The sequence below is a fragment of the Anoplopoma fimbria genome, chromosome 16 (genome assembly GCF_027596085.1).
Source record: "Anoplopoma fimbria isolate UVic2021 breed Golden Eagle Sablefish chromosome 16, Afim_UVic_2022, whole genome shotgun sequence".
NCBI classification, from domain to species: Eukaryota; Metazoa; Chordata; class Actinopteri; order Perciformes; family Anoplopomatidae; genus Anoplopoma; species Anoplopoma fimbria.
The window spans coordinates 14,929,128-14,956,043 of NC_072464.1; the positions used below are offsets into that span (position 1 = coordinate 14,929,128).

At 42.0% G+C, this 26,916-nt stretch overlaps 1 protein-coding gene across 1 annotated transcript; it reads right to left on the minus strand.

Annotated features, from left to right (window-relative positions):
• On the minus strand, window positions 1–26,294 carry LOC129104494 (hyccin 2-like). Its single transcript, XM_054615201.1, is given in 13 exon segments — window positions 1–370; window positions 373–822; window positions 4,823–4,979; window positions 5,227–5,314; window positions 7,369–7,485; window positions 8,359–8,454; window positions 10,212–10,327; window positions 12,573–12,653; window positions 14,739–14,918; window positions 16,341–16,442; window positions 19,010–19,088; window positions 23,678–23,762; window positions 26,059–26,294. Coding segments are annotated over 11 exon segments (1,623 nt in total). The 5' UTR covers window positions 19,061–19,088; window positions 23,678–23,762; window positions 26,059–26,294; the 3' UTR covers window positions 1–185.
• Window positions 26,295–26,916: the final 622 nt, after the last annotated feature.

Genomic DNA, 26,916 nt, shown 5'->3' on the forward strand with positions numbered 1-26,916 from the left:
ACACACACACCAATACAGATAGGTAGACAGAGGTTGACGTAGTAGGATTGTTAAAAATTGAAAAACTGCATGAGTGTGAGTGTTATGAACAGGTATTTTGTGTGTGTGTGTGTGTGTGTGTGTGTGTGTGTGTGTGTGTGTATATGTGTGTGTATGTGTATGTGTACCATGCCCTGCACTGCACATTAGACCTGTGATATGATCTGCATGTTGAAACTGGGGGAGCGAGACTGCTTGGTGAGAGGAGCTCCAGGAGACAGGAGGTCCTGGGCGTCCTCTGGCCTGATGAGGTGCTCCTCCTTCAGGCTAATGGTGGAGAGACGGTGGGAGCCGCCTGCTGGACGCTCTCCTTCCTTGTCAGAGCCCCCGCCGCCTCCTCTCGCTCTTCGTCGCCTCCGTTCAGGTTGAAATTCATGCAGTCAAAGGACTTGCTGGAGATGGTGCTTCCAGTCCGCACCAACGCGGGCACCACAGGGAAGCTCAGGTGCTTCTTAATGGGGCTCAGCTGGATGGCATCCAAGGTGATGCCGGCCGGAGGCGACTGCTGCCTCTGGTGGTGCCTCCTCACAGCAACCTGGTGATCCGCCGACAAATCGGCCTGTTTCTCCGCCTCCCCCTTCCGTTCCTTGTCCCGGGACAGCCGGGCTGTGATGGCTTTCTTGATGCTGCTGCTGCTGCTGTTCAGGCTGCCGCCCCTCGGCCCCATGCTGCCGCCCGCCTTGGTGCCGCTGGGCTGGCTGCTGTTGGACGCCCCGGAGGAGAAACCCTCGTCCGGGTCGTTGACGTTGAAAGAATCTTCTCCGCCGCTCATTCCGTCAGCTTCTGGACATGAACATGCACGGACACAGACAAAAAGAAAGCATGATAGACAAAAAAGAAAAGTGAGCAAGGCAAACGACTGAGGTTGTGTTGATTGGTTATGCAAGTTAAGTCAAATCTGACCATAAACAACAATTAACCTTAATACTCTAAGTCCTGTGGTGCATATTCAGGGTTTTTTTAAAAGGAAAGTTTGACACAGCATGTTGAAACAACTTCCAAAATGACTATTGATAGTTAAGAATCTAGAAAAAAATGCCATCTTTTTTTCGAGAGAAAGGCTTTTGGTTTATTATGTTAGTAGTATCGTTTATTAATAACAGGCCTGAGACAAACTCTGATCAATTTGAGCAATAGGATTAAAATGTTGTGTTTATAGATAATACATTATACATTAGCAGACTGAATGAATAGCCTTCTAGCAAGCCACCACTAACACTCAATCATCAGACCATGCTGCTTCATTAGCTCACTCATTACGCACCACACAGAAGTACTATTCAATACAGCTCCCAATGACCTTGACCTTAGCTCATCAGATGTTATTCCGATCGACTAAATTCTGACTAGTTGTTTGTTTAGGAAAAGTGAGAGTTCAATAACCTTCTGGCTAAGAGAGCAGAGCTTGTCTAGCAAAAAGGTGTCATATTCAATATATATTGGATTAGATTATTTCCGGATAATTTGATAGAACAAGCACAACATTGACATGATGACATCTAAACAATGAAACATTTGGCAATCCGTCTATGACCTCATTGTCGGAAAGGCTGAAAGGGAAAAAGATGATAAAGTTAGAAAAAAAAAGAAGCATGTTATTGACATACAGTATGCAGGAGAGACAGAGGATCAGCCGTCTGTCTCCGTCATGCATCGTTGGGACAAGCAAAATTAGACAACAGGGGAACCGCAGGCAGCACCGGAAAAGAAAAACGGAGAAACCGAGAAGAAAAAGGTCTGGACTGACATGCACATAACATGAGGAGAAGACACATGCTCTCCGGCCCCATCCCTCGTTTCACCCTCAGCACCGGCCCGGCGAGTCAGATGGTTGGCTGGCCCCGAGACGAGCCTGCCAATCTGTGGAGAGCACTGAGGCGAGTCCGAACACCTCATCAGATCAATAGCACTCCAGTTGGAGCTGACAGCCCTCAAGGCTAAATGGGCCAGTCTGCAAGCCATAACAAGTCAGCCCGAACCCAGAAGAAGAGCTCAAAAGTTCTTCAAAGCTTTGCAGTTAAAGAACCATGACTGTGTTTTTGCATGTTTGAGCCTGTTGACTATACTTTGCCTATTTGCGCAACTCATTTACTGTATGTGCTTGCTATTGGTTTCTGGTCATGGCTACAAAACACAAAAACAATCTATCCACAGAGACTGAAATGTGCTTGAGACAGATATCGTCTGAAGCACATAATGAGGCAGCATGTCCAAAACTCAAGTCAAGTCTTTAAGTTAAAAAGCCTTTAGTACCTTGGCTTAATTATCAACAATCCAACGTAAATCAACTGTGGGCGTTGGTCTTAAAAATATGTTGGGCAGCCAAATGAAAAAAATGTCTCTTTTCTTACCAGTAGAACAAAAAATGAAGTGACGAAACATTCACTAATAGATTGGCTAGCTTGAGTCTGCACATTATTTATATCCACTGTGATGTAAAATAACTGGAAACCAATGGCTTCCAAGAAGGAATTGATTTTCCCTAATAAGGATCTACTTTTAATCAAACATGTGTCGTATACCGTGGAAAAATGTTTGTGACGTTGTGAAGTAAATTTGTAGTAAACAGGATTAAATATGCATAGTCATCAGTACGGTTATTTTTTTCAATATCACTGCAATGCAGCCCCGAACTAAAGGACAGGTAGGTATTTCTTTCTGCAACAGAATGTCCAGTAGTTGTACACAGACAGCGAGTGATTGATCACCTTTAAAATAATCAGTTCTCTCTGAACTGGGTAGCAGATTTCTATGTAATGAAAAAAACTTTCAGCATACTTTTATGAAGATGGGGTGGCGCTCAAACGCTGACCGTAAAGCCAGGAAACGAGCTGATCTTCAGTCATGTCAAAAGGATCTCAATGAAGTTTTGAGATTTCAAAACATGTAGCAAACAGACATGTATACGGACACACATTAAACCAGACAAAATGGGCCGTATGTCCTGGCACTATAGTCGGCTTTGCAGTTCAAAGTATTGGATTTGTAAACCACTACAATATTCAGTATGCTCACTTGGCCTTGTCACGTGATATGTTAGTGTTCCAGGGGTTTCGTGTTTTCGCGTGACATTTTGGAAAGCTTGCTGTAGCGTGCACATGCATGATGACGGGCTCGTTCCCACTCACTGAGCGGAGGAAAAGGAACGTGGCAGAACACAAAATTAGCATACAATAAAGCTGCTGGACTCAAAAAGCGAAATGGAAGGCCTCTTCCTGCAGAATGGCGGCAGCAGATGGTTGCTGCTGGCCTGAGTGACCCAGAACTTGTGGTGCTGTCAAACACCGCGAGGAGAGAAACAAGATGTCGGGGTGCTCTGTGCCAAACGGATGTATTTTTTTTTCCTGTTAAAACTATAAAGAAAAGATATCTATAAAACCAATTATCAGACATTGAGAGTTGACAAAGCCTGGATTAAAAGGTCAAGCTGCAGGCTGGGCACTTAACATGCTCAGTGAGTGACAAGGGCAGCAGTCTCAAATATGTTGGAGGCATGATGAGGAAAAAGAGAGGATACATGACATGATGACGGGGCCCATGCAAAATGGCCACTAGCCACACTTCCTTCAAACCCAGAATAGACTTCTTTTCTTAGTTGAGACGAAAAAATAGTAGTGGTGTTGTAGTAAAAGGGTTGTCGGCTGAGTGTCTTATAGACTGGGTGAGTTAGCATACTCTGGGGAAGTGAAGAGGCGGCCAATATGGGAACGGCAGAGTTAACGCCCTCGAGTCGGGGAGGGGTAGGAGGAGAGGGAGGGAGGAGGAGGAGGGTTGGGAGGATACAGATCGAAGGGGCACCTCCTCCTGAGACCCTCTCTGCTCTGAGTGTCCGCCCCTGTCCCCTACCCTCAAATGTGATGGGGGGAATGATGCTGCTGCTGCTGTGGTGGCTGTGAGGCCGCCCTTCTCTCTCCTCTTTGGCTGTGGGGTCCCAGGGAGGGTGGTGTTGGTGGTGGCGGTGGTGGTGGTTGTAGTGCTTGGCGAGGCTAGGAGGATTGACGATGAGGCTCAAGTCTGCTGCGGTTGAGTAGTCAAAACAATCTGGGAGTCAACAACACAGATGGGGAAACGTGTTTCTTTAGTGGCAGCGAGCCTCAACCGCTTTGGGCCTCATCATGGGGCACAGCAGGCCTAACGGCTGTTTGTAAATTCACTTGTAGATATAGAAAAAGAAGAACACAGTGATATTTAATAAAGGAACTGCCCCATTTATCGCTCATCTACTGGGTAAAATAAAGTCAGTGGAATCTACAGGCGCCCATTTTGTCGTGGGTTTCTCATTATCTCTACAAACCTTAACGTTTACTGGTGATACAAAGAGCAGCACACACTTGAGAGACAAGACGAGCAAATAAGAACAATAGGGAGCAGTGAGTGGCACAAGCACTGCGACACAGAGACTACATGACTACAATAGCACACAAAAAACTGACACGAAACACCATTTGGACGATGCTAATGGTGTGACCGGTTTACACAGAAACAGAGTTCCTTCTTACTAGTAAGTGAGAAGGAACAAACGCCAGAAAAGTAATCATCAAATAGTTCCCTCTTGTGGCATTTCCTTGATCGGAAAAAAAAAAAGTTTGTGAGTTTACAGCTTAAATCATAACTGAATACTGGTGCTTTTACTTGCATAACATATACAACATAAGTATTGTAATGGATCTACTGTGCTGTCACATCTACTGTGATCTCTCCTGCACTGAGGCCTGGTTCACTTCTTTGTGTGATGCAGCCATGATGGCAGGTCTTCGCGTCTCTATGGCTGCTGCAGTCTTACCCTCTCTCTTCCAGCGGTGGCGTCGTATGGAGGCGGTGGTGATGGCTGAGATAGAGATGCGGCTGATGGTGGGTGTCACCTCCACCTGGAGCACTTTGCGGCCCCGCGGCTCATCTGGAGCGCTGTCTGGCAGCGAGTTCTTCATGGCATTCGCCAGCTGGAGATGACACATGCACAGAGGCCGATCGATAAGCAGTTGCATGATAAAGGCAGGATGGTATTACTGATTAGGAACCCGATAGAGCCATCACCACTGATTTTAAGGATTGCAGACAGCCTGTGCTGATTTGTGTGAAATATGGCAGAAGATCTGTTTTACTACAGCGTTTTGGATTCGACTCAAGCTCACGGAACAGTTGCAGACAGGTCGAATGAGACAAACTCCACAGTGCTGTGGCTCTTACCAAGATAGGCTGGGAGTAAAGCTCCAGCTGGGCCCTGTACAGAATGTCCTCCAGAGCTTCCCGTCCCATCTCCCACTCTCCATTGTATCTACACATCACAAAAACACAAATGCATCCACTGCGTCATGTTGTGAGCTTATTAAAGCAAACAGGAGTGTCTGACAAGGCGCCTTGATGTCGGAGTCACATCCCTGTGAACTATTATTAGTTATTTAGTAATGTCTGCAACTTCAATGAGGAAGGAAGGGGAAGAGGTCTGTTTTGTAAGAAATGTTTTTTAGAGGGACCACATCAATCACAAAAAAGGCATGCACAAAATTATTTGCATATTTAGCAATAATGAAACTGTTAAAACTGCTAATTTGTGTGAAGTCCACGAGTTCAAATGATATGCAAATAGTTCTGAATAAAGGATGTACCTAAGTGCATTTATAGGTAAATTATCAACTGGCACTCTGCTACAGAAAAAAGGACAGGGTAAAGAGAAAGAAAAGAACTGCACGGCTGAACTTTCTTTGATCCGGACAAATGCATGGGGTTCCCTTTAGACTCAAGATGAAAAGGATAGAATGAATGGGCAGGTAAAAACAGGATCTTTGATGTTGTTAGGGCTGGAAAATCGGTCCAGAATACATTTCAAACCTGATAGGGGGGGGGTATTGTTCACATATCCCAGTGTGTCTCTCCCTCTCTCCCTCTCTCCCTCCGTATGGTGTAACTGCACTGTAGCATTAGCAGACATATTAACCTAAATCCCAGAGTATCCTTGACGAGTGCCAAGGTCCCTCTGCACGCGTGGAGCTGTGAATTCATGTTTATCTGCCCTTCATGTGCGCCTGCTCGGGCTTAGGGTGAATGTGAGAGCTCAGGCTGGCAATGAGGTGACCCATGGTCAGGATTACTAAAAAGGCTATTATGCTTACACACACACACACACACACACAGTCTGTTTTGTTTTTTTCCAGCTGCATCGACTGCTCCAATCTCCAGATCGCTGCTGTGTATCATGGGGGCGCTGAGGCAGAATGCATACTCATTCTCCTCAACCCTCTCTTTGCTCCTACATCCTTAACAAAAATTTTTTTTTTTTTCTTCCAGTCACCACCATATCAGGGGATCCATCTACGAGGACGAGCTATCGTCCAGGAGCCGTAGTCATCTCCGCAACGACTTTCCTCAAAGTGGATGAAACACAATGCCCTGCTGATGTAATCAGTCCTTACAGTGGGGAGCTTATATCCTTGGCAGAATGCTGGCATATGTTGTTGTGTGAGTTTCTGCAGTAGATGGCAGCAAACCAGAAGAGAGACTGCTTATTAGTGACGTCCCACAGAGGCACAAGAACAAAAATAAGACACGTTGTGTTATGTAGCTTAAAAAAGATCTCATTAGGGTTGTCCACAACTAAATAAACTCTTAGACAAACACTCAAACTACTTTTGTAGACTAATTGATTTGTTGATTTAATTGACAGATCGGTAAAACTGAGTCCAAACAATCGAACAAAAGCACCACTTTACGTCTTTTGTTTACCAGAGAGGTGCTCATAAGTTTCTTGGAAATAAATCAGTAAGCAAGAAAAAAGCATAAAAAGACTAATTGACTAAAGTCTTAGTTGGACTAAGACCAAAACCCCTAGAACTCTTTATGTACATGATGGTATCTGGAAAGGTAAACGACAAAACACAAGATTATCTTCCTCCTAATTATGTGCTATTCATTGATCTTCCAATAAAGAGCGGTGAAGGTAAAGGACATGGATGAAAGTCACTTAAAGCAGCTATAATTGAAATATTTTTAAGTGATGAACTATCATTTTTAAGTGAGAATTATCACTTGAATCTGCAGTTCGGCTAAACAGAGATTTATAGCATCTTACAGCTCATTGTTAAACTGTCAGGCTACACCTTTACTGTTTGCTTCTTTCAATTTCAACGCTCCCATAACATTATATTTAAACCTGAGAAAATAAACTTGATTCTGATTTTAGAGTATTGGACTTTTATTCATCAGGTGGTCCCAAACACAACACCAAATTAATTTTCATGTTGCTCCTTAAGTGCTGGATGTGTAAATGAACAAATGTTTGTTCACAAGCTGAACGCAGCTATCAGTAATAGCGGCTTAAAAATAAATACGTACATGGCGTGATAAACGGCAGTCAGCATCTGCACCATGAACTCGGGGTCCAGCAGCACGCGGTTGCACGGTTCCCTCCAAAGCTTCTGCTGCTGCCGGGGGAAGCCACATAAACACAGCCTGAAGAGGGAAAACACACACACACACACACACACACACACACACACACACACACACACACACACACACACACACACACACACACACACACACACACACACACACACACACACACACACACACACACACACACACGTTAGGGAGGTGAGTGAAAACATACTGCAAAGAGAGGTAACACAGATCAGATGAGCCTTGATGAGAAAAAAAACTAAAAACTAAAGAGAACATCAGTCACTTTCAGAATAAACTATAAAAAGAGCAAACGCGTCAAACAGTGAGCAAGATGGGAAAAATTCACACTCAAGGCAAGGTTAGACGACGGGGTGTCTGGGGTCTACACATCGAGGCTGAACTCAAACACTGAGCATTGTGCATCGTGCTCCGAGAGCTTCACAGTCACAGTTTGCCGTCTGTCTAGACCTTCAGGCGCTGTCTGACTGCTCGGTCACAGTGGGGAAGTCTTCATATCCTGAAAAGTCTGCGTGCTGCGGTGGAACAATCGCCGAGCGGCGGCTCCACTACAGAGCCTCATATTGTGAATTCCACATTGATCCTTTCTCTTAACTCCGGGGCATCTCATTGTTTCCCAGACGGAGAGACTCAGACAGGTATTCAGCAGTGATGCTTTCATCTGGCCTTTTCTACTGAACCCTAATGAAATATCGTACTTATCAAATCCTCCTGCAACCAGGACAGTCTGTATCAAGGTCAGTTCATGTCTACAGGGTAGGGGGAGGTGATTAACAGTCGATTCAGTAGAGCGAATAATGGAGGAGGAAGAGTAGAGGGTGGTCGACAATTGTGTACAGAAAGGACAAAACTGTTGGTGATATAAGTAAAAAAAAAAAAAAGGAGACACATGCTTTTCCTCACCTTGAGCTCATTCTGCAGACGGACTGATAGGAAGACAGGGGCATGTACACCACAGCAGAGTTGTAGCAGAGCATGAGGAAACACAGCACTTCAAACCTGCAACCAGAAAAAAAAAAGTATGAATCAAGCACAGTAATAGAGACTCTTATATAGGTCTAATGAACTCATTTAAAGGGAGAGCACCAATATCATATTAAAATTCAGCTTCAGTTTTAACCTGATTTCAGCAAAGCCCCAATTTTGTTAAACACTTGATCCAACAATGTCTGTGACACCTTTGCTGTAGACAATTATGCAGATCTGCTGAAGCAATTTATGAACTATGAACTGTAAAATAGTCGGTTAAGCAAACGCCTTGCCTAAGCAGTTTTGTTCATCGTGAACTACTGTACTGAATGTAGATGCACACACAGCCTACTGTACTGCGGTAATCATCCTAAGACTCTCAACACACACCGTGTCAGTGGTGTAGAGTCAGGCTAAATGCAGGGTAAGTGATATTATAGTTCATTGGTACACTATTTGGCAATAAGGCAGTGATTTGTACTGGAACGGACATCAGAATTATGTCCTAAATATTGCAATTTATGGGTATTATTCAAATGTTAATTATAAGTGTGCCCTTTTTAAATCCATAATAGGCCATTTGTGTTTAAATGTGATGAGCTGTCATAAATCTACACAGAGTAGAAAAACTGCAAAAATGTAGAGCCAAAATGAAACATTACATTTGAGTTTAAGTGATTTATGATTGTGTATTTTGACAGACTCAATATACTTGACAGCAGTGCATTGTTTAGAGATCAATCTAAACACAAGCAGTGTGTGTATGGTATAATAATGTAGACTACACTGTTTCTTATGGTGACAAGAGAACTGATGGTATTGAGATGAGAGCAAAACAAAACCATCTACTTGAAATTATACATTTTCAGATCGGTCCAAATATCAGTAATGTGCATTCCTATTCGGTGCATGTGCGTTTTAGTGTGCGTGTGTGTTGATGGTGGACAACCAGGAGGAGGACCTCGAGTGTAAGGGCCATAATTGACTCTGCGCTGGGGGGGGTAAACGTCCTGGTTATATATCATCAGTCGGAGTGAGCCGGAACCTCTCGGGAGCTTCGGGCTTTCTTCTCATAAACACCATCTCAGGCCCGTGCGCACAAATGGGTTTCCAGATAAGCTATGAGGCCTGGCCCTGCTGGAATCCATTCACTATATTTATGACGCTCTATGTTCATCGTGGCAGAGGGGCCACACACTGCTCTGGACAAAACGTGCCCGGGATGACCAGAGCGATCTGTGCTCCTCTTATACATCTGAAGTGTCAGAGATGGCGAATGTGTGTCGCTGCGCATGTGTCACTGCAAACAGCGGATCGTTTTCTGGCAGAGCTCCAGCATTCTTCATTACTATGCTAAGATTATCATCCATCCACAGATGCAGAGGGAACGCGAGAGCCAAAAAAGCTTTCAGGCCGGCCGAGTCTGGCCAGAGGAGGCTGGATGAGCGTCGAGGGTTATGCTCCGATCATCTTAAAAGGTCTTATTCATCTCATCGGGAAGGAGCAGGAAAGGATGAGATGTGAGGTGAAAGCAACTAAACAGATAAGACAGAGAATGATGACTGTTTTGTAGTGCCACCTGTGTTTGCTGAGGCTAAAAAGGCCTTCAGCGCTGCCATTTCTCTGCATCCAAAAAGCAACAAAAGGTTTCACCCTCTGGTAAGTCATTCAGTACGGCAGACTGAGCACAACGTCTCTAAACTGCTGCTATTTAATCTCTTTCGTGATGTTCCGGCGTCTCGGATTATTTCCCCTCTGTTAACAGCTGGTGGAGTCAAGAGTGGTACCTGTTCTGAGCTGTGAAGGTCTCTCTCTGTGGGTGGAGGCCGCTGTACACCACTCTGATCAGGTCATGTTGACACAGGGCCCCCTCTGTCAGTGCCATGGACCCCAGGCTAGAAGGCTACACACACAGAAAGGAAAACAAAGTTAATTTAACACTTTGATGGCTTACTCCATGCTAGTAAACTGGAAGTGATGATCTTGCCGTTTTAGCCGGGAGCAAACAAGCGGCTGTACTTTTCAAGTTGCTGATTGACAAACTGGGCCTTTGATGTGCTCAGAAAGAAACCTGCTGTGATAAATAGTCAGCCTTTATTACCGTGGTAAAATTTTACTACAGGACCTTTGCCAAACTCTCACCTCTGAGTGATTTAGCTGGCCGCACCTCACTTCTTTCAGTTTCCAAATTCCAGATTTGTCACCCGTTTTAGTTGATAGATTGCTGACTGTACAACTACACAAAAAGTGATGTGATGCATTTTCCCTATATCTTCTACAACGTCCTTCACGCAACATTAAGCTCAAAGTTTCTCTCAACCATAAATCATGTTTCTATTTGAGCCTCTCCACATTTTTTGAAGGCCTTTGCACACCTATACTGTTGTATACTATTGGAAGTAAGCCACCTCACCTGACATAACATGATGAAATAAAACATTTTCACACATCAAATGACTGATGATGATACTTTAATGAGTCAGAGCACTAAACTGATCACGAGATGAGATTCGTCAGCAACCCAGTGGATTTCCATTTCTGCTAAACAATTTCCTGTTTTTTGTTTCGTTTAAAACCTCCAATCTTCTGCTCATCGAGGTCATTTTTAATTGTGATTTTTTTATTATACAATTAAAGGCAACAGGTATGTAGAGCCCACTGTACTTTTTGTCCTTCATCGAGTCAATTCAGAGAATTCATAAACGGTCCAAGCAAACATTGTTGATACGATAAATTACTCTTTAACTTCTCTGTCCGTCATGGATCAGATAGAATGAGGAAGTGGAACAGGTAACAACTGGAAATAGGAACCAATGACTGATCTATGGTCCAGCTGAGAAATTGTCACAAGGATACTATATTCTGATAATGTGCCCCCCCTAAATTGAAATGATATTCTGTGTCTTTGAGGTGATACGAGTAAGGAAGGAGAGGACGGATCAATTCACAGAGAGACTGGAGTGTATGCTAATGCTGGAGGCCTGGGGATAAGGCCCTGTGATGTGTGGAGCCGTACTACTGCTTAGGATGCTTGCTGAGATTCACGCACACACACAAAACCCCCTCCTCTCCCCACCTCTATGATTTCTTCATTTTCACAGCGTGGAAGAGAGAGCCTCTGAAGCTTGTAATCACAGCGATAAATCACCCTCAGCACATGCTGTAGTCTCATCAACACTCACTAACACACAGTAGCACAGTAGTACACACTAATGGCTAACATATTGTAATATAATATATTGTACACAAAGCATGTTCTGTCAGAAATCTCCTTAGGTTCAGGTAACGAACCTAGTTGGTAAGGTTTTGGAAAATATCATGGTTTGGTTCCCTTTGGGTAGCAGGAGAAAAAAAAAAAAAAAAATCTGGCCAACAAGACACACTGCTTCTTTCTGCCCTCGGTAAATAGTGCTAGGTCAGCATATCCTGTTAAACACCTAATGAATTCCACTTCAACACAATAGTCAATACTGTGCCCTGTTTTAGCAGTCAGGTCAGAAGTTTAGGAGTTTGCACATGCCAAGCACGACAGAGTGAGTAACTTAAACTGAATAAAGGGGGCCTGAAAACCAAAGTAAAAAGTCACCTCATTCAAAATATATATAAAAAATATTGAAGGAAAGAGAAAAGTTTGAGTATTTGTGCAAACTGTAAAGGATGTTTTCCTGGCCTGCCCAAACTTTCCATGCTTAATGTTTTCAAAGCTAGACTTGTAGAAAACACAGAATAGCAAAAGAGAAACTGGCAGAGAGGACCGTCAAAACAAAAAGGTTACACATGAAGGCAGGGGGAAAACCCGGACGTCATAGACAAAGATAAGAGGTAAACGATTAAGCTTTTTGTTGTACCCACAAAAAGTGACAGAAGTAACTGCATGGAAAGTCCCCCCAGTTCCGATGTCAGACACAAACTACCACCTTGAAACGCACAGATGGATAAGCCCTGGAGGTGAGGTTAATGAAAATTGACCTCCTGTCGCTTTGGACACTGAGGAGGTGTCATCTTCCAAATAACCAGTTCTATAAATCTCTATAAAGCTCCAACAGTCATTAGGAAGAAGGCACAGACAGAGAGAAAGAGACACAGAGGGAGCCAAAACGAGGAAGTATACTAAGAGGAGAGGTAAATAGTACAGACAAGAGCCCTACCTCGTGATATATCGATGGTTTGGACAGAGATGGTATTGTGAAGGAGAGGAGCTTGCTGTTGCCATCTTTGTCCACGATCTCCTGCAAAACCAAAGAGAGGGGGACGGACGGACAGAAAAGCAGTGTCATTTATAATAAAAGTCAGCAAATGTCTGATTTTGAAATCAGATTTCTACCTCCATACCCAGGTAAGCCCTTCTCTGTGGACTGGGGAAAGCGTTTAGCAGCATACAGATGACAGTCCACTGTCCCTCACACTGTTGAGCTGGTGTTGGACCGTTCTGCTGGTGCATGTTATTGACTCTGACAGATTAAATGTCACTGCCAGCAACCCGCACGTCTCAATTCCAATTTCACACTGTGATGAACAAAAATGATGCCATTTCTGGGAGTAACACCTGATTGTCTCCACCAGCCACAAACCTTGGTCAAAACGATAAGGAAGGACAATCAGAGAGAAATTGAGTTGAGCATTCTTCATTTGGCAGAAAGCACTTGTTATTCCTACTTTGCTCTGTAAACCAATTATGTGCAGCTGAGGAGGATTCAATTGGTGTGTAAGAGTTATCGAGGCAATTGTTTTTACTGCACGCCAGATAAAAAAGGCATTGTTAACTGATTGAGAGGCATAAAATAAATTCAATCTTTCTTTGAGTGTTCCTTAGTTTTATATATATATAATATATAATCTTTGGAAGATGTGGTTGTTAGGGGAATTATATCCTATATCATACATTAAATATGGATACATGCGCTATTACTGCAATTCTTTTTCCACATGTGCTGATCAAAGTGGTCAGATTTTTTTTCCTGGCTTTGTCTAAGTAAGGATGAACAACAAATCACCATATATCCATCCACCCGTCCATGCATCCATAATCTAGGTTTTGAAATGTGGTACCAAAAAGGTTTTTTATCCTTTTATCTCCCATTACAATCGGTTCAGGCCTTGTGCTGCCCTCCACTGCCTCACAGTACATCTCTGAATATCTGATGGGACTGCTGAGAGCAAAGCTGTTCATCAGAACTCAGTCATCAATGAGAGAGGTCTATGAGCATGGACAGAGTGTGTGTCGGTGTGTGTGTGTGTGTGTGTGTGTGTGTGTGTGTGTGTGTGTGTGTGTGTGTGTGTGTGTGTGTGTGTGTGTGTGTCCGAGTGGTATAGACAGAGGAGTAAATTATGCATGGATATACCTTTAGCGTTGCTGGTTGACATGTAACTCTTTCTATTGATATCTCTAGCTCTTAGCCCATTTCCCCAAGGGTGTTTCCTGGTGATGCAATCTACCCTGGCTCTTTCCATTAAGTGGGGCTTTCCCTGTAGATCGTCGTTAATGTCAACAGATGCACAGCCTCACTAATGTTCTACCTGTATTTGGTCAAAACGATAACCAAGGATTTGCATATCAACGTTCTGGTGCAGACACAAGAGTCATCTAGTTATCTTCACGGTTGTAGAAACAAATGTCACCGGATATGTTTCAAAGAAAAGCACAACCTTTTCCTCTAAAAATATCATAACTAACTATGTTCATCCATATTGATCAGTAAAAAAAAAATGTACATACTATTATGCCATCCTCAAAGTATGATACTGTGGATCTTAATGAATCATGTACGAGTGGAATGAGCTCTGGACAGAGTTGAGTCCGTCTTTGTCGACTGACTGATGTGGCAATTTAACAGCCACACCATCCTGACTAGCCAATTATCACATCATGTGTTTGAAGAGTTAAGTTCAACTGCAGGAATTTTGGACACTGAGGCCATCCCTGCTGGCCATCGCCATAACGATGGGGATAACAATGGTGTGCTTCTCTGTCAGGGTCAGATACAGGGCAGCATCCCTCAAGCTGCTGGGAAACAGAGTTTCCCTAAAGGATACTTAACCTGAATGATGTCTGCAGTCACATATGCACACACAATCCATGAAAAAGGACAATCATCCATTATTCTTTACTGATTATTCGTTCCGTTTCATATTAGTTCCTTGTCTGCAGCCACCTTGCAGTTGCTTTTTTACATTCCTCTTGAATTGTGGATGCAAAATGGCTCACACAAGTCCATATCACAGCCAGCATGTTAAGAACTGATTGCCTCAAATGTACATATTGTACAAGGTCTTGCCTTTGCCCCCCCTCCTCAAGCCCCACTACAGACACCCACCAGGTTATAGATGCCCAGGAGGAGGGCCTCAATGCACCCGTTGCTCTGGCGATCCCTGCTGGCTGTGATGCGAAGATATACCCACACCAGTTCGGGCAGGAACTGCAGGGTGAAGCGGCGCAGGCGGTCTTCGGAGCTCCGGTACAGCTCGAACAGTTGGTGGCAGACAGGCTCCAGCAGCTGGATAGAAGGGGGTGGGGGTATAAGTAAATGCAAGTGCATACAAAACAATGCACATACATACATACAGGTCTGAGCCCCAAGTGGAAATACAATATTCATCAAATTAACATGAACGTATGTATGCCTGTGGTGATAGAAACCTAAATAAGCCGCCCGCTCTCATATGGAAAGCGCTCAGCCTCAGCGGAAACCTTTCTGAATAGCCATCAGGAAACACATTGAAACAGTGTCTTTCCTTCACAGCTCTTATTTCAAAACATGAATGAACGTTATCCTGACTATATACGCTGGGACAGATGGAGGGAAAGTTTTGCTGCTCGTCAATAGTGTGAGGTGTGCAGGAGCAGAGGGGATCAATCAATACAATGGAAGTCTGGTCAGATGTACTCTCAGGGGAGTCAGCAGCTGAGCCAATGTGTTTGTGCTGTTCAGGGGTCAGTGAAGTGTGCTCTGTATGTGCGTGCCTACGCAGTGTTTGTGTGTGTGTGTGTGTGTGTGTGTGTGTGTGTGTGTGTGTGTGTGTGTGTGTGTGTGTGTGTGTGTCTGATGCACTGTGGCTGACCCTGAAATAAGCTGCAACTCATTAATGAAGTTGGCAAGGCATTTGGCCCTCCATGTCCTCGGCAAAAAAACACCCAAACACGCAATGGTCAAGCACACTTTGCAACCTCTCTCTCTCTCTATCTTTAACATACACAAACACACTCTCTCTCTCGCTATATCTCCCTCACAAACACACACACACTCTCCCTATTGGATCACTTGTCCAACCATTAATGGGATTGAGCAGCCAGATTGACAACGCTAATAGAATTTAGATCCCTGGTTGCTTGACACCCAATTTGGACCATAGAAGGGTGAAAAAGGGGGTGAAGAGAATTGGAGGCACCAACTGTATCATGAGAGTGAAATTAAAGTGCCGTCTCATTGAGAGCCTCAGGCCTTTGATGAAAGAATTGTGTCACTAGGTCCTTTAAAGAGAAAACACTTGTTTGTGAGTGAACAGTGAAGTGTTTGTGTGTTGCAGGACACTAAATATTAAAATGGATTTGTGACCTAGTCTGTGTTTATGTCTTTGATTAGACATGAATATTTTCAGTATGGGCAGCAGATGTTCCCGTCTGTCAGAGTGTGTGTGAGTGTGTGTGTGTGTGTGTGTGTGTGTGTGTGTGTGTGTGTGTGTGTGTGTGTGTGTGTGTAGAGAACACACTGTGTGCCATCTCTCACAAGTAGTGCAGCTGGCTAGAAGCGCCCGTCCATCATACTCTGTGTGCTTGTGTTTTAATGTGCGCGTGTTGCTCGGAGACACAGTGGTGTGTCAGTTTCTTGCTCACTGCCAACTAGGACTACTTCATATGAGTCACAAGCATCAGAGCTAAAAACAGCCTTACTTGGGTCGGTCTCTCTGTGACCTCTCACCTCATTGTTGGGGTCCTGGATGACTCTGTAGAGAGCTGGCACCAGGGACTTCTTTAGATGAAGACTGCCGGCGTAGCTGGGGATGCGGGTTTCTGGTAAGGACTGGAGCGAGGAGAGAAGAAAAGGTTTGAAGATTTTTTAACATTTCCTCAGAATAGTGGTATGACGCATCACTGCATCGTTTCCCCTTTCATCCCTCGAGCTAGTCCCCATTGTAATATGCATGGGAAACTGGGTTTTCATAATAAAATACGCCCTACTTGGGTTTAACGTCAGTGCACATTTAGATTTCAGAGATTGCCCGCTACAACTTAAAACCAATGCACTCAGGTGTTTTCACTAATGTTGCCTTATTGGATTTCTTCTCAGGGTCGTGCGCTCTTTGTTCCTCTTTGTTCCTCTTGTATTTTGTTTTATTTGTCAGTTCTTTGTACTAGTGAGCGTAAGAAACCGGAGTCAAATTCCTCGTATGCTTACTGATTCTGATTCTGATTGTACAACTGCGATAAATTCACATCTCCCTCATCACTCTGTTGCTTTTGTTGCAACTGTTGGGTCAGGACAGCTTACACCGTTATCATTAGCTGTGTCACCTCTCTTGTCATAATAAACACTCAATAACTTACACAATAGGGAGCAGTAAATTTAGTTTTTGGACACTTACTTTACTAATCATCATCATCATTTTGAGTCATAGATGACAAGTTTAGGAACATATAAATGTAATCTACGGATCTCTAAAATTCAATACAACTGCATTGTGAGATTGTTGGAAGAAGGAAGTGTAAATGCTGTGGATGCTAATTTTTTTTGTGGATAATTTCCCCAACGTCAAACTGATGAAAGGTCTAATCTGCAAGACTGACTGAAAAAAAAAAAAAAAAAAACAGTAAGCTGTGACAGTGAGCCAGCAGGCCCAACACCAGGACACCAGGAAACTGAGGCAGCTAAACTGAATTCGGTCATCATTAATTGTGTTATTCACATTTTTTTTTCTGCCAGGACTGCCTTGTCTCTTGGGTACAGTTAAAAAAAACATTCTCGGAAATGTGGAAAAAAAAAAAAAATACTGACCGGGCAATTCAGTGAGGCGGGCTAAGTGAAGGTGGATAATACTCATGAAAAGGAATCCCAAAATCACTTGTCAGAGTGATGATATCTGACAGGCTGAGAATATCCTGTGGTGGAATTCTTTAAATGGTCAAGACTGTGTGTTTGTCTGCAGATGACAGAAGTCAGAGATATCTTCTCCTAACAGCCTAAGTATGGTCATTTTGAGGACAGAACACAATGTGCCCGTCTGCACCGACTCACACAATGAGTCATACCAATCTATCTCACTCACTATTCATCATACGCCCTCTTTTTTCTCTCTCTCACAATTTAGTGCTCTCTCTGCTGCACTACACACCAAGTCCTTCTTTTTAGCTTGTCTTCTTTTTCATTTCCTTAGATCTCGTACTGATTATTTCAAATATTAAAATGACAGTGGTCCGGAACCATGTGTTGTCATGTTTACCCACGTTTCAGTGTAAATTTTCAAGCTGCCACATTTCCAATATTGTTTGTTTATTTGCTGATATTTTGTGTGATAGAAGCATCCCGAATATTCCTTTGTAACAGATTGTAACAGTTTGCTACTGAGCTTCACTTGTACTGAATGTTTGCAACCCACTGCTTCGAAGGAAAACAATACTGTTTCTTCCCCTTCAGACCAAGTCAATAACGAATACATTTAGTACATATATTTATATTGTGAGTTTACAAGTTATATAAGCATTTATATACATTCAAGAGTGAATTTTGTTCTTCAGAGTCAAAAGCTAGTCCATCAAAAATATTTTTTTTATTATTTTTTTATAAATGAAATAAGAGTAAAGACGCCGCAGTAGAAAAAAGAGCTGACAACATGTCCTGTGGACAGTGGAGGAAAGGTCTGCGTCAGTCGTATAGCTGCATTTCCTCATGTTTAAATAAACTTTGTCAGACCCTGTTGTACTTAAGTATAAGGGAAATGTAGTAAAATGAAAAGCTGAGGGCATTCACATTCAGACATTATAGTCAGGTAAAAAAAAAAAACAAACCAACAAACAGCAGGAAAACTATTGCCATTATTTTATCATGTTTCAGTTTCAGTTATGGGTTATTGAAGTTCACCAATTCATATTTTTGAGTCTTTTGTCATCAGCTTTCAGCACCTGAGAGAACATTATGAGGCTGTAATGGTGGTAACAGCAAGGCTTTAGCATACTAAAGTATAAAGTATACTTTTCAGTGTTTCAGTGAAAGCATGATGATACTGTTAATGTAATGTGATTAAATAAAGTGCATCTGTTCTGTGAGTGGGGAAAAATATTTATGAACTATGCGTAATGGCACAGTTTCACAGCTCACTGATGAAAGTAGAGCTGACCCTGAGTCTTAACCGTCCTAAATACCTACAGTTCTTGCTTGCATTCACTGAAATGAGTAAGAATTTACAAAGCACTGAAATGCTGAAGAGGTGATATGCACAAGCCTGCACGCTCAACACTCACATTCATCACAGTTGTTACACCTACAGCGTGTGGTTTCTCAGCAAAAAAAAGAAAGAAAAAAGGATGGCCTCGAGGGGAATAGTTCATTGACATGAGTCATGATGGAGAACAGAGGAGAGGAGCGACTTTTACCTTGAATTCTGAGAGCCATTCTTCGACAACACTGCGCTCTGAACCCAGCATCTTCCTCAGAGACCCCCCCCTTGGCTGCCTGGAGGACAGAGAACGACAGAGGACAAAGGGAGAGAGAGGGGAGATAAAGTGAGAGAAGAAGAAGAACAAGAACAAAGATTGGGAGAGAGGAGGAGACATGGGTGAGGCAGAGTGGAAGAGAAGGAAAGAAGACAATAGTTAGCCCATGTTTCAAAGTAAAAGCACTTCATATTACTGCCAATTTTCCAAAGATTTTTTATTTTTTATTAAGTATTTTCTAATGAATTTCCCCTACTAACTAGGCAGACATTTCTCTTTAGTTCAGTTCAGTACTGTATGCAAATTAACTAGCAGAAACTTAAAACCTGCATGAACAGTAGATGTTGCGGTTATGCACATTAACTGTAAGGTTTTGTGAAACTAGCCTGTAACTATATCTGCATTTCAATGGTAAATACTAGAGATGAACGATATGCATTGGTACCGATAAATTATCAGCCGACAATTATTATGTATAATTCCGATGGTGAAATGATAGCCAATAAATTGTCCGCTAATACAAGGCCAAATTACTGTCACTTAAAAATCTCAGCATCTGCACACTTACTATAAAGTAAGTGGCGGTATGTACCTTTGAAGTTGGTTTGCAATGCGTCCAATAAAGACAGAAGAAGAAGAGGAGCAAGCGCAGTACGCTGACTTAAGAGAAAAACATGGGTGTGGATGCTTTGGTAGAAGACAACAAGACTGCATTCTGCAATACAGGTTATTTTAATGTACTTCATTAAATCATCCACCTTTGCTAACCACATTTTAGCATCGTCTTACCCTCAGGTGAACATAAACTAAAGGTTATAAACCCTTATTTCTTTTTTTTTTTAAATACAATAATGTGAAATAATCGATAATCTTATTATTGGTATCCGCCATGGGAAGCAGGCAATTATCAGTATCTGCTGACAAAAAAAATCCATATCGTGTATCCCTAGTAAAAAATGAAAAATTGAAAGTAAAGGAAACTAAATATTCACTGAAATGGATTACCTGTTTTAAGTCTTAAATGTTGAAATAAATAAAAAAAACAGTAATTAGTAATCTAAACAGCTCCACAGCTAAATTCACTGTAGTGAATGAGATACAACATGAGTGAGGAAGCTGTTGTGCTGACCACACCGTTACATAAGGAGCTACCTAGGTGACCTCGGCTGTCACCATAGATAAGTGATGTCATGAACATGAACCACTACAGGCAGTCAACGAGCTTTTCCCTTTGACTGTTCAGTCTTTTGTGTTCCTCTGCTCATGTGCATTCTTATTAAAACCTGTGAATCAGACACAGAACCCTGCAGCTTTTAACCACTGATGTGACCAGCAATGATGTTAAAAGCATAAATGTGGGATCTGAATTTCCAAAATGTTCGCACACAATTCATTCCCAGCACATCAGGAGAGATGAGATAACATAAGACAGTTAGTCCCCAGTCTTTTTTTATACATATTCTGATCTGGAGCTCCAGGCAGAGGCACACTGTTATCACTGTTCTCTGTATTCAGCAGCTAAAAATAACTCCAGCAAACTGCCCAAAAAAAAAAAGAAGCCATTTCTCCTTCAGACTTCATCACATGGAAAATATATATTCTCATTAATTATCCCATAGAAAAGGCCAGCTATGATGGAGGCACATATCTATGTAAGTGTGTGCAGATTAGCATAGTGAGAGGTGGAGCAGTCAGACTCCAGCGACAGTTTGAATTCAGACTGTAGGCGTTAACAAGTGACACAGGCTGCCAAGCTGCCAAAATGACAGACATAAACAATGCTCCTGAATTTTAGACTTAGGGTATATCTTACCATAAGTGGAAAAATCCTTTCACACAATTTGACAACTTAAGACAGTCATTATTGAGCTACCATTGTTATCCTTTAACAAAACCAAAAGCCCATACGATAAATGTGACAACAACCTGCAACAAGACTAGAAACAAATCAAATAAATAAGCCAAAGTGTGAAGTAAATTTTATTATCATCAACGCAGACTGGGTGGCAAAGTCAAAAAGATATTAAAAAGGTAGAAATTGGATAATTGAATGGCAAAGCAACCAAACCTGAGCAACTAAACACATAGGCAAACTATTACAGCCTCAGTAATGTTACTGCCAAGGTCACACTGGAGCGCGTTTGAAAACAAAATCCTTCACTTCACACGACATTCATCCTCAACATGCTCCGTGTGTTATCTTTTCATTATGGAAATGCTTGAGGGTTTGCGTCATTGTTCGATGACCTTGTCCTTTCAAAATCACGTTGCTACTGTTAAAACGAGTTCCTCAGACTGGAGTTGAGTTTCTTACGTCTGTCTCCTGTGTTCTTTCACAGCGACAATACAGCCTTTGCCCTTAGAAATACTGTGTGGCTCCCAAAGTTGTTCTGATTTTGAGTTGGCAGGATCAGGGATTAGGATTAACTCAATATATTCTCATTTCAAAGTAGGAAAATCCCACTTAACATTTCGGAGAAAAGCCTCTGCTGGCAGATTGTAAGGCATTTTTGTAAAGGTGTCAAGGCAGTTCGCTCGGTCTTAGCTATTTATCAAATACTGTGGATGTTCAATTGTCCCAAATTAACTGAATATAGTGTGTAGCACATACATGCTCATGAAGCAGTATGCCATGGTAGGTTATCATAGTAACAACTACTTTTATACAAGAAAGAATGTATTTGTGATTACAGGTGCCATCATGTCATTTGTACTGTTAATATTAGTTAGTGTCCAGATGCCACACCCTTGACAAAAGATAAGCAGACATTAAACATATTTGTAATGAGCTATTTAATTAAAGTAACATGCCTTCACACTATTAGAGGCATCACAATCTAAAGATCTGACCGATTCACTCCTCCCTCTGCCCTGTCTTCCTCCCTTTGACACATACATGTACCCCCACAGTGTGCAACATGTGACAGAAGAGTGTTGTAAATAAATTCATTGCAGCTGTATCTGGGTCAGTGTCCTCAGTTAACTTTGTGACACGTACGGAACTGAATAAAGTCAAAGCACAGAGATTATGCAGACCGTTAAGACTTATGAAACAGTTGAGAGGCGAGAGGCGAGAGAAGCTGTGTGGGCACAAAATTGGGAATATGCGTACAGATGCAGACAGATTTAGCAACCCCTGCTTATAAGATGTTTGCACGCTGTTCTTTTGTGTAAAACTGTCTGCACAGTTCTAATTTTCACTCCCACAGTACGCCTTAATGTTGACCAACACCCCTGTTTAATCAGATTTGGTACACCCAAATCATTACAGGCCAGAACATTTGCACAAGCTCCAAGTGTTCTCGGGATTTCTCATGTTTCTGACAGTTTTCATTTTGCAAGACTAGTTATGTAAACTTTCCTACTTTTGCTCGCAAAAAGAATTGTCTGGCAGTAACTGTTCAAATAATTAAATGCTGCAATCAAAGCTGTTTTCAAGGTCTGCGAAGTGCGATTTCAAACACAATGTAGTTAAATGGCCAGAACATTTGCACAAGCTCCAAGTTTTCTCGGGAGTGTAATTCCAATCTTTGTTATTAGCCATATTATATCACACTGAATAAACAGCTGTTTATATCTCAACTGATATAATGTGAGTATTGTTTTAAAGAGGCTTAACTAATTATCTATAAACATATCCCCCTTCAAAGTTCTACCTTGGACTACCTACTGCCGGTACCCTGTAACAGATTATAGGCTCTTCAGTGTTTTAAACCAGAGTTTAGAGGTTATCGACTTAAACAAATCCAAAATAAAACGATGCAAGGCTCTCTGAAGTGTACAGATAAGCCTGAAAATGTCACAAAGCAGGCTTAGGGGAGCAAAGTATCCTATTTGCTGTGAGGCTAAAAGAGACAGAGATCATGGTCGCTGCTCGGAGCAGATGACTATCTGAACCAGTCAAATCTTTGTGTGTGAGCGCACTCATTAAATCCGAGTGTGAGAATTGAAAAGGCTCCGTTTAGTAAGCTTGTTCAGCTCTTCATGAAAGGCTGACTCATTCATTTCCTCCGGCTTGTCAAACTGTCAAAGACACGCTGATGTGAATTTTCTCCATTGGCAGGGCAGGCTCATCAGTTACCATGGGAACTGTAGTCAAATGACTTTCATGCAATGGCAAATATCCACCAAAAAGAATTGTCCGTTTTGTAAAAATCGACTCTAATTACCAATATATAACAGGGGGTGCTGTAAGTGTCAGGTTAAAGATGAGCTGCTACTCTTCCACATTTAATATTGGACCGTGTAAGAAACCTGAAAAAAATGTCAAATTCTGTTGTCGTTATCCTTTAAATTTCAGTAGCAACATAACGTTAAATTGTGAGGGCCACTTTTGTTCTTTTTTGGTTTTAATTACTAGGGAAGACATAAAAATGACATTAAACCGGAATAAAAAACCTTCATTAAAAAACCTTTTACTGAAACATTAAGGAAAAAAACAAACCCATCAATGAGATCAACAGCTCGTATTTAAATCTCATTTGCAGTTTTCTGGCATCATGAGTCATAACGATAAAGCCATTTTCCAGAGTAACGTTTTACTTAATTATAAATCTATATATAACTTGTGCACACCTTTGAATTCCACATAAAGAAGAACGAGCTTACCTCAGTGTCCCAGAACTCAGATCTCCACGTGGAGAGGCAAATGGTTCTCCGCAGTTTTACACATCTGTCAATCACTGAGGGTCACCTGCAACAACAACGACATGATCCATTAAGCTAGAGTTGGTGATATTGAAAAACTAACAAAAAACGCTGGATTTTTTTAAATGATCCAATCAAAGAAACCAGCCCAGTGTTCCCTATACTTCCAGTAAAAATTCCTGGTAACAAAAGTTTGCTAAATTTAGCACAAAAGTCGCCAAGTCGGCAACAAGGACAGCTTGTCCCTTCAATTTTGATCGTATACACATGTGTGAGGGAAGACTCTCTGTGTGACATTGGAGTTGTGCTGCTGTAATGACACGAGTCCACGCTGTATACAGAGGTTAGTATTCAGCACCAGAGGAGTGAAGATCCGGCTGAAGATTTTAATATTTGCTGTTGACTAGTATAAAGGTTCTGGGCCCAAAAAAAATTCTATTTCAGACAAGCGTACATTTTTGACACTTTTCTGAAGTTTTATAGACAATTCATCGATTGTTTGGTAAAAGAAAGATTGACGACTTAGAAAGTTATTACGAATACATTTCAAACAATGCTTCAAAGAACGGTTTCAAATCTTATTTTGTTAAAAATAAAAATTCCATTGGCAGCAGTAAACAACATACTCAACAGATACTTAGTCAAGACAATGAACAAAGCAGCTGACAACAGGGAGACTTGGAAACCAACAGACGGTTGCTACAACAGCACCGCCCTCCATCCACTAATGATGCAGTTTCAACATTAAAGAACTGAGATGCAGAGAAGAAGCCTTACTGCATGCATTACATTATCACCAATAACATGCATTTTGTTTCATAATAAAAAAAATACGCACTTGTTCAACAAAAGCTTTGTTTTAAAGGTTATTTTGAGACATGATACAAGGAGTCGATTTTCCTATTGTTGCATAGCAACAGTCAGCTGACCAACTTGTTGTCCTCGCCGGCTAAAAATGCATCCTGAGGATCCACGCCCATGGTATTTACTGTGCTTGGCAGAATGAATCAAGGCTTCGGTGGCACAAAAAGAAGAATCAGTAGAGAGCCGGCTCCGCTCGGCTGCCGGTCTCTGAGAAGCGGACTGAGCCACATCACGGAGCACTCACAGCTGATGCTGAGCGTTTTCAACAGAGCCCTGTGTTTATCTGAAGGACTCTTACATTAACAATTCATCACAAAGACTCAAGGAAATTACCACGCAGAAGTCCCATCTGTCTAGAGTGATGTGGTATTTATTTTCCTTTGCCAGATAACGCGTACTTATTCTGTATGACTCATCAAAGCCGAGGGTAACAGAGGCTCCAGGTCGAGTAAATACAGCGAAGGGAGGGACGAGGGATGAACAACACGACACAAACTCAAATATACTATATTAGATGATTAATTATGCATGGTAAAGGTTTGACGGGAACGTATTTTGAGTTCTTTAGGAGATAAGTACCCATTAAATGTGATCAACCAAATTTGAAGTATCTATCTGACACCATAAATTCAGTAGAAATGACACAACAGTAAACGACAGCAGTGGGCTCATACATTTGGTTTATATTGAGGTATATCTACCTTTAATATATCTGGGTGTATGAGGCCATTGTGGGCACTGGGCAAAGTGTAATGCAGTGCTTTGATTTATCAGGCATTTAACTAGCTGGATAAGCCCAAACCAGTCAATGCATTGCGTTATTCTATTCAATTCCTCCATTGATTTTGCAGCAACTGTATATTACAGTTAAACGATTACATTGATTTTGCGATATAAAAATACATATACTGAATAGAGGATTAAATCCACAATGCCAACACTAGCGCAAACAATCCTCTTTTACCTTTTAAAATAAATGTATACGATATCTTTCATAAGTTCGTTCCGCTGTCTATTTCCGTCCAGCTTTTTTAAAAGCCCAACTCTGTTACAATAATGAACAGAGAAAGCAGGAGGTATCTCCACACATACCGTTTCTACGAGCAGAATAACAGGCAAGTGAAATAAACCAACATCATTTGAGCTGCAGTGGATTGGTCTTTGAATTATTCTACAAGCCAGACGTGGTTTGTAGGCGTCTCAAATTATACGGTGTAAAATGGAAAAAAAAGGTATATGTATGTAACAAAAAAGCATTTTCTTCACTTCAACAATTTCCGTCTAACTAAAAGGGTTTTTACCTGAAGCCCAGGCTTTTCGGTAGAGTTTTCCCCATGCAAACAAAATGCCACTGTCAAAACAAACCTGCAGCAGGAATAAGACAAAGTAAACATCTAGCTAAAGCTGGGTAACAGGAATAATGACAATTCTGTCCTCCCCTCTGGTTACAACAATACATAATAAGCAGGGAACCTTACCTTTGGACCCCGGTGTAATTCCTCCCCACTCTGCATCCATCTAACCCCAGTATTCCAGTGTCTAGTAACAACAGTGCTCCCCAGCCAGCCGTCACTGTTTGCTAAATATGTCATACAGCTAACGAGGCCTGGCGAATGGCAATAAGCAAAGTTTCCTTCAAGGGCTGCTCTTCCTCTATGAAGGACCTGCTTATTGTCCCGCGGCGAGGCTCACCAGGGAATAGGAGAGTGCCAGCCCATCCTGTTTACGGCACTTCAAACCCAGAATCACAATGAGATTGTTCAACACACTGTTCAACGGTGTACACGGTTGAAACTAAGCCAATGAGTGTATTTTGTGAATTTAGTTTGAAGGCGGAGCAGTGAACACACAATATGTTCCAATGGGAATCTGCGGTCAGACGGACGCCTGTCCAGATTGTTTGCCGATCGATCGAGCAGATTATGAAATATTTCACTGGATAAGTAACCTGTTGATGGCGCTGAAGGAAAGGTTTGGGGATCACCAAAGGCATTAGGATTCAGCATCTCAGCACCATGGGCATCATAAATATATTATCAAATTTCATTAAAATCCATCCACTAGTATTTTTCTTAAACCAAAACTATCAACCCCTCAGAGCTGCGCTGCCAGCTGCAAGCACATTTAAAAATAAAACATCGAGCATGTCAAGATACTGTCAAAGTGAATCATTATTATCATTATTATCATCGTCAATATGAATCCAAATAGCTGTTGCAACGGTGCACAAGCACCACGGCGTAGTCTCTACACAGCATACATCTCTTCCTATGTAGATGCTATGGGACTGAAATAGTTGAACCTTCCACAGGGCCACTGATTAATACATAACTGAG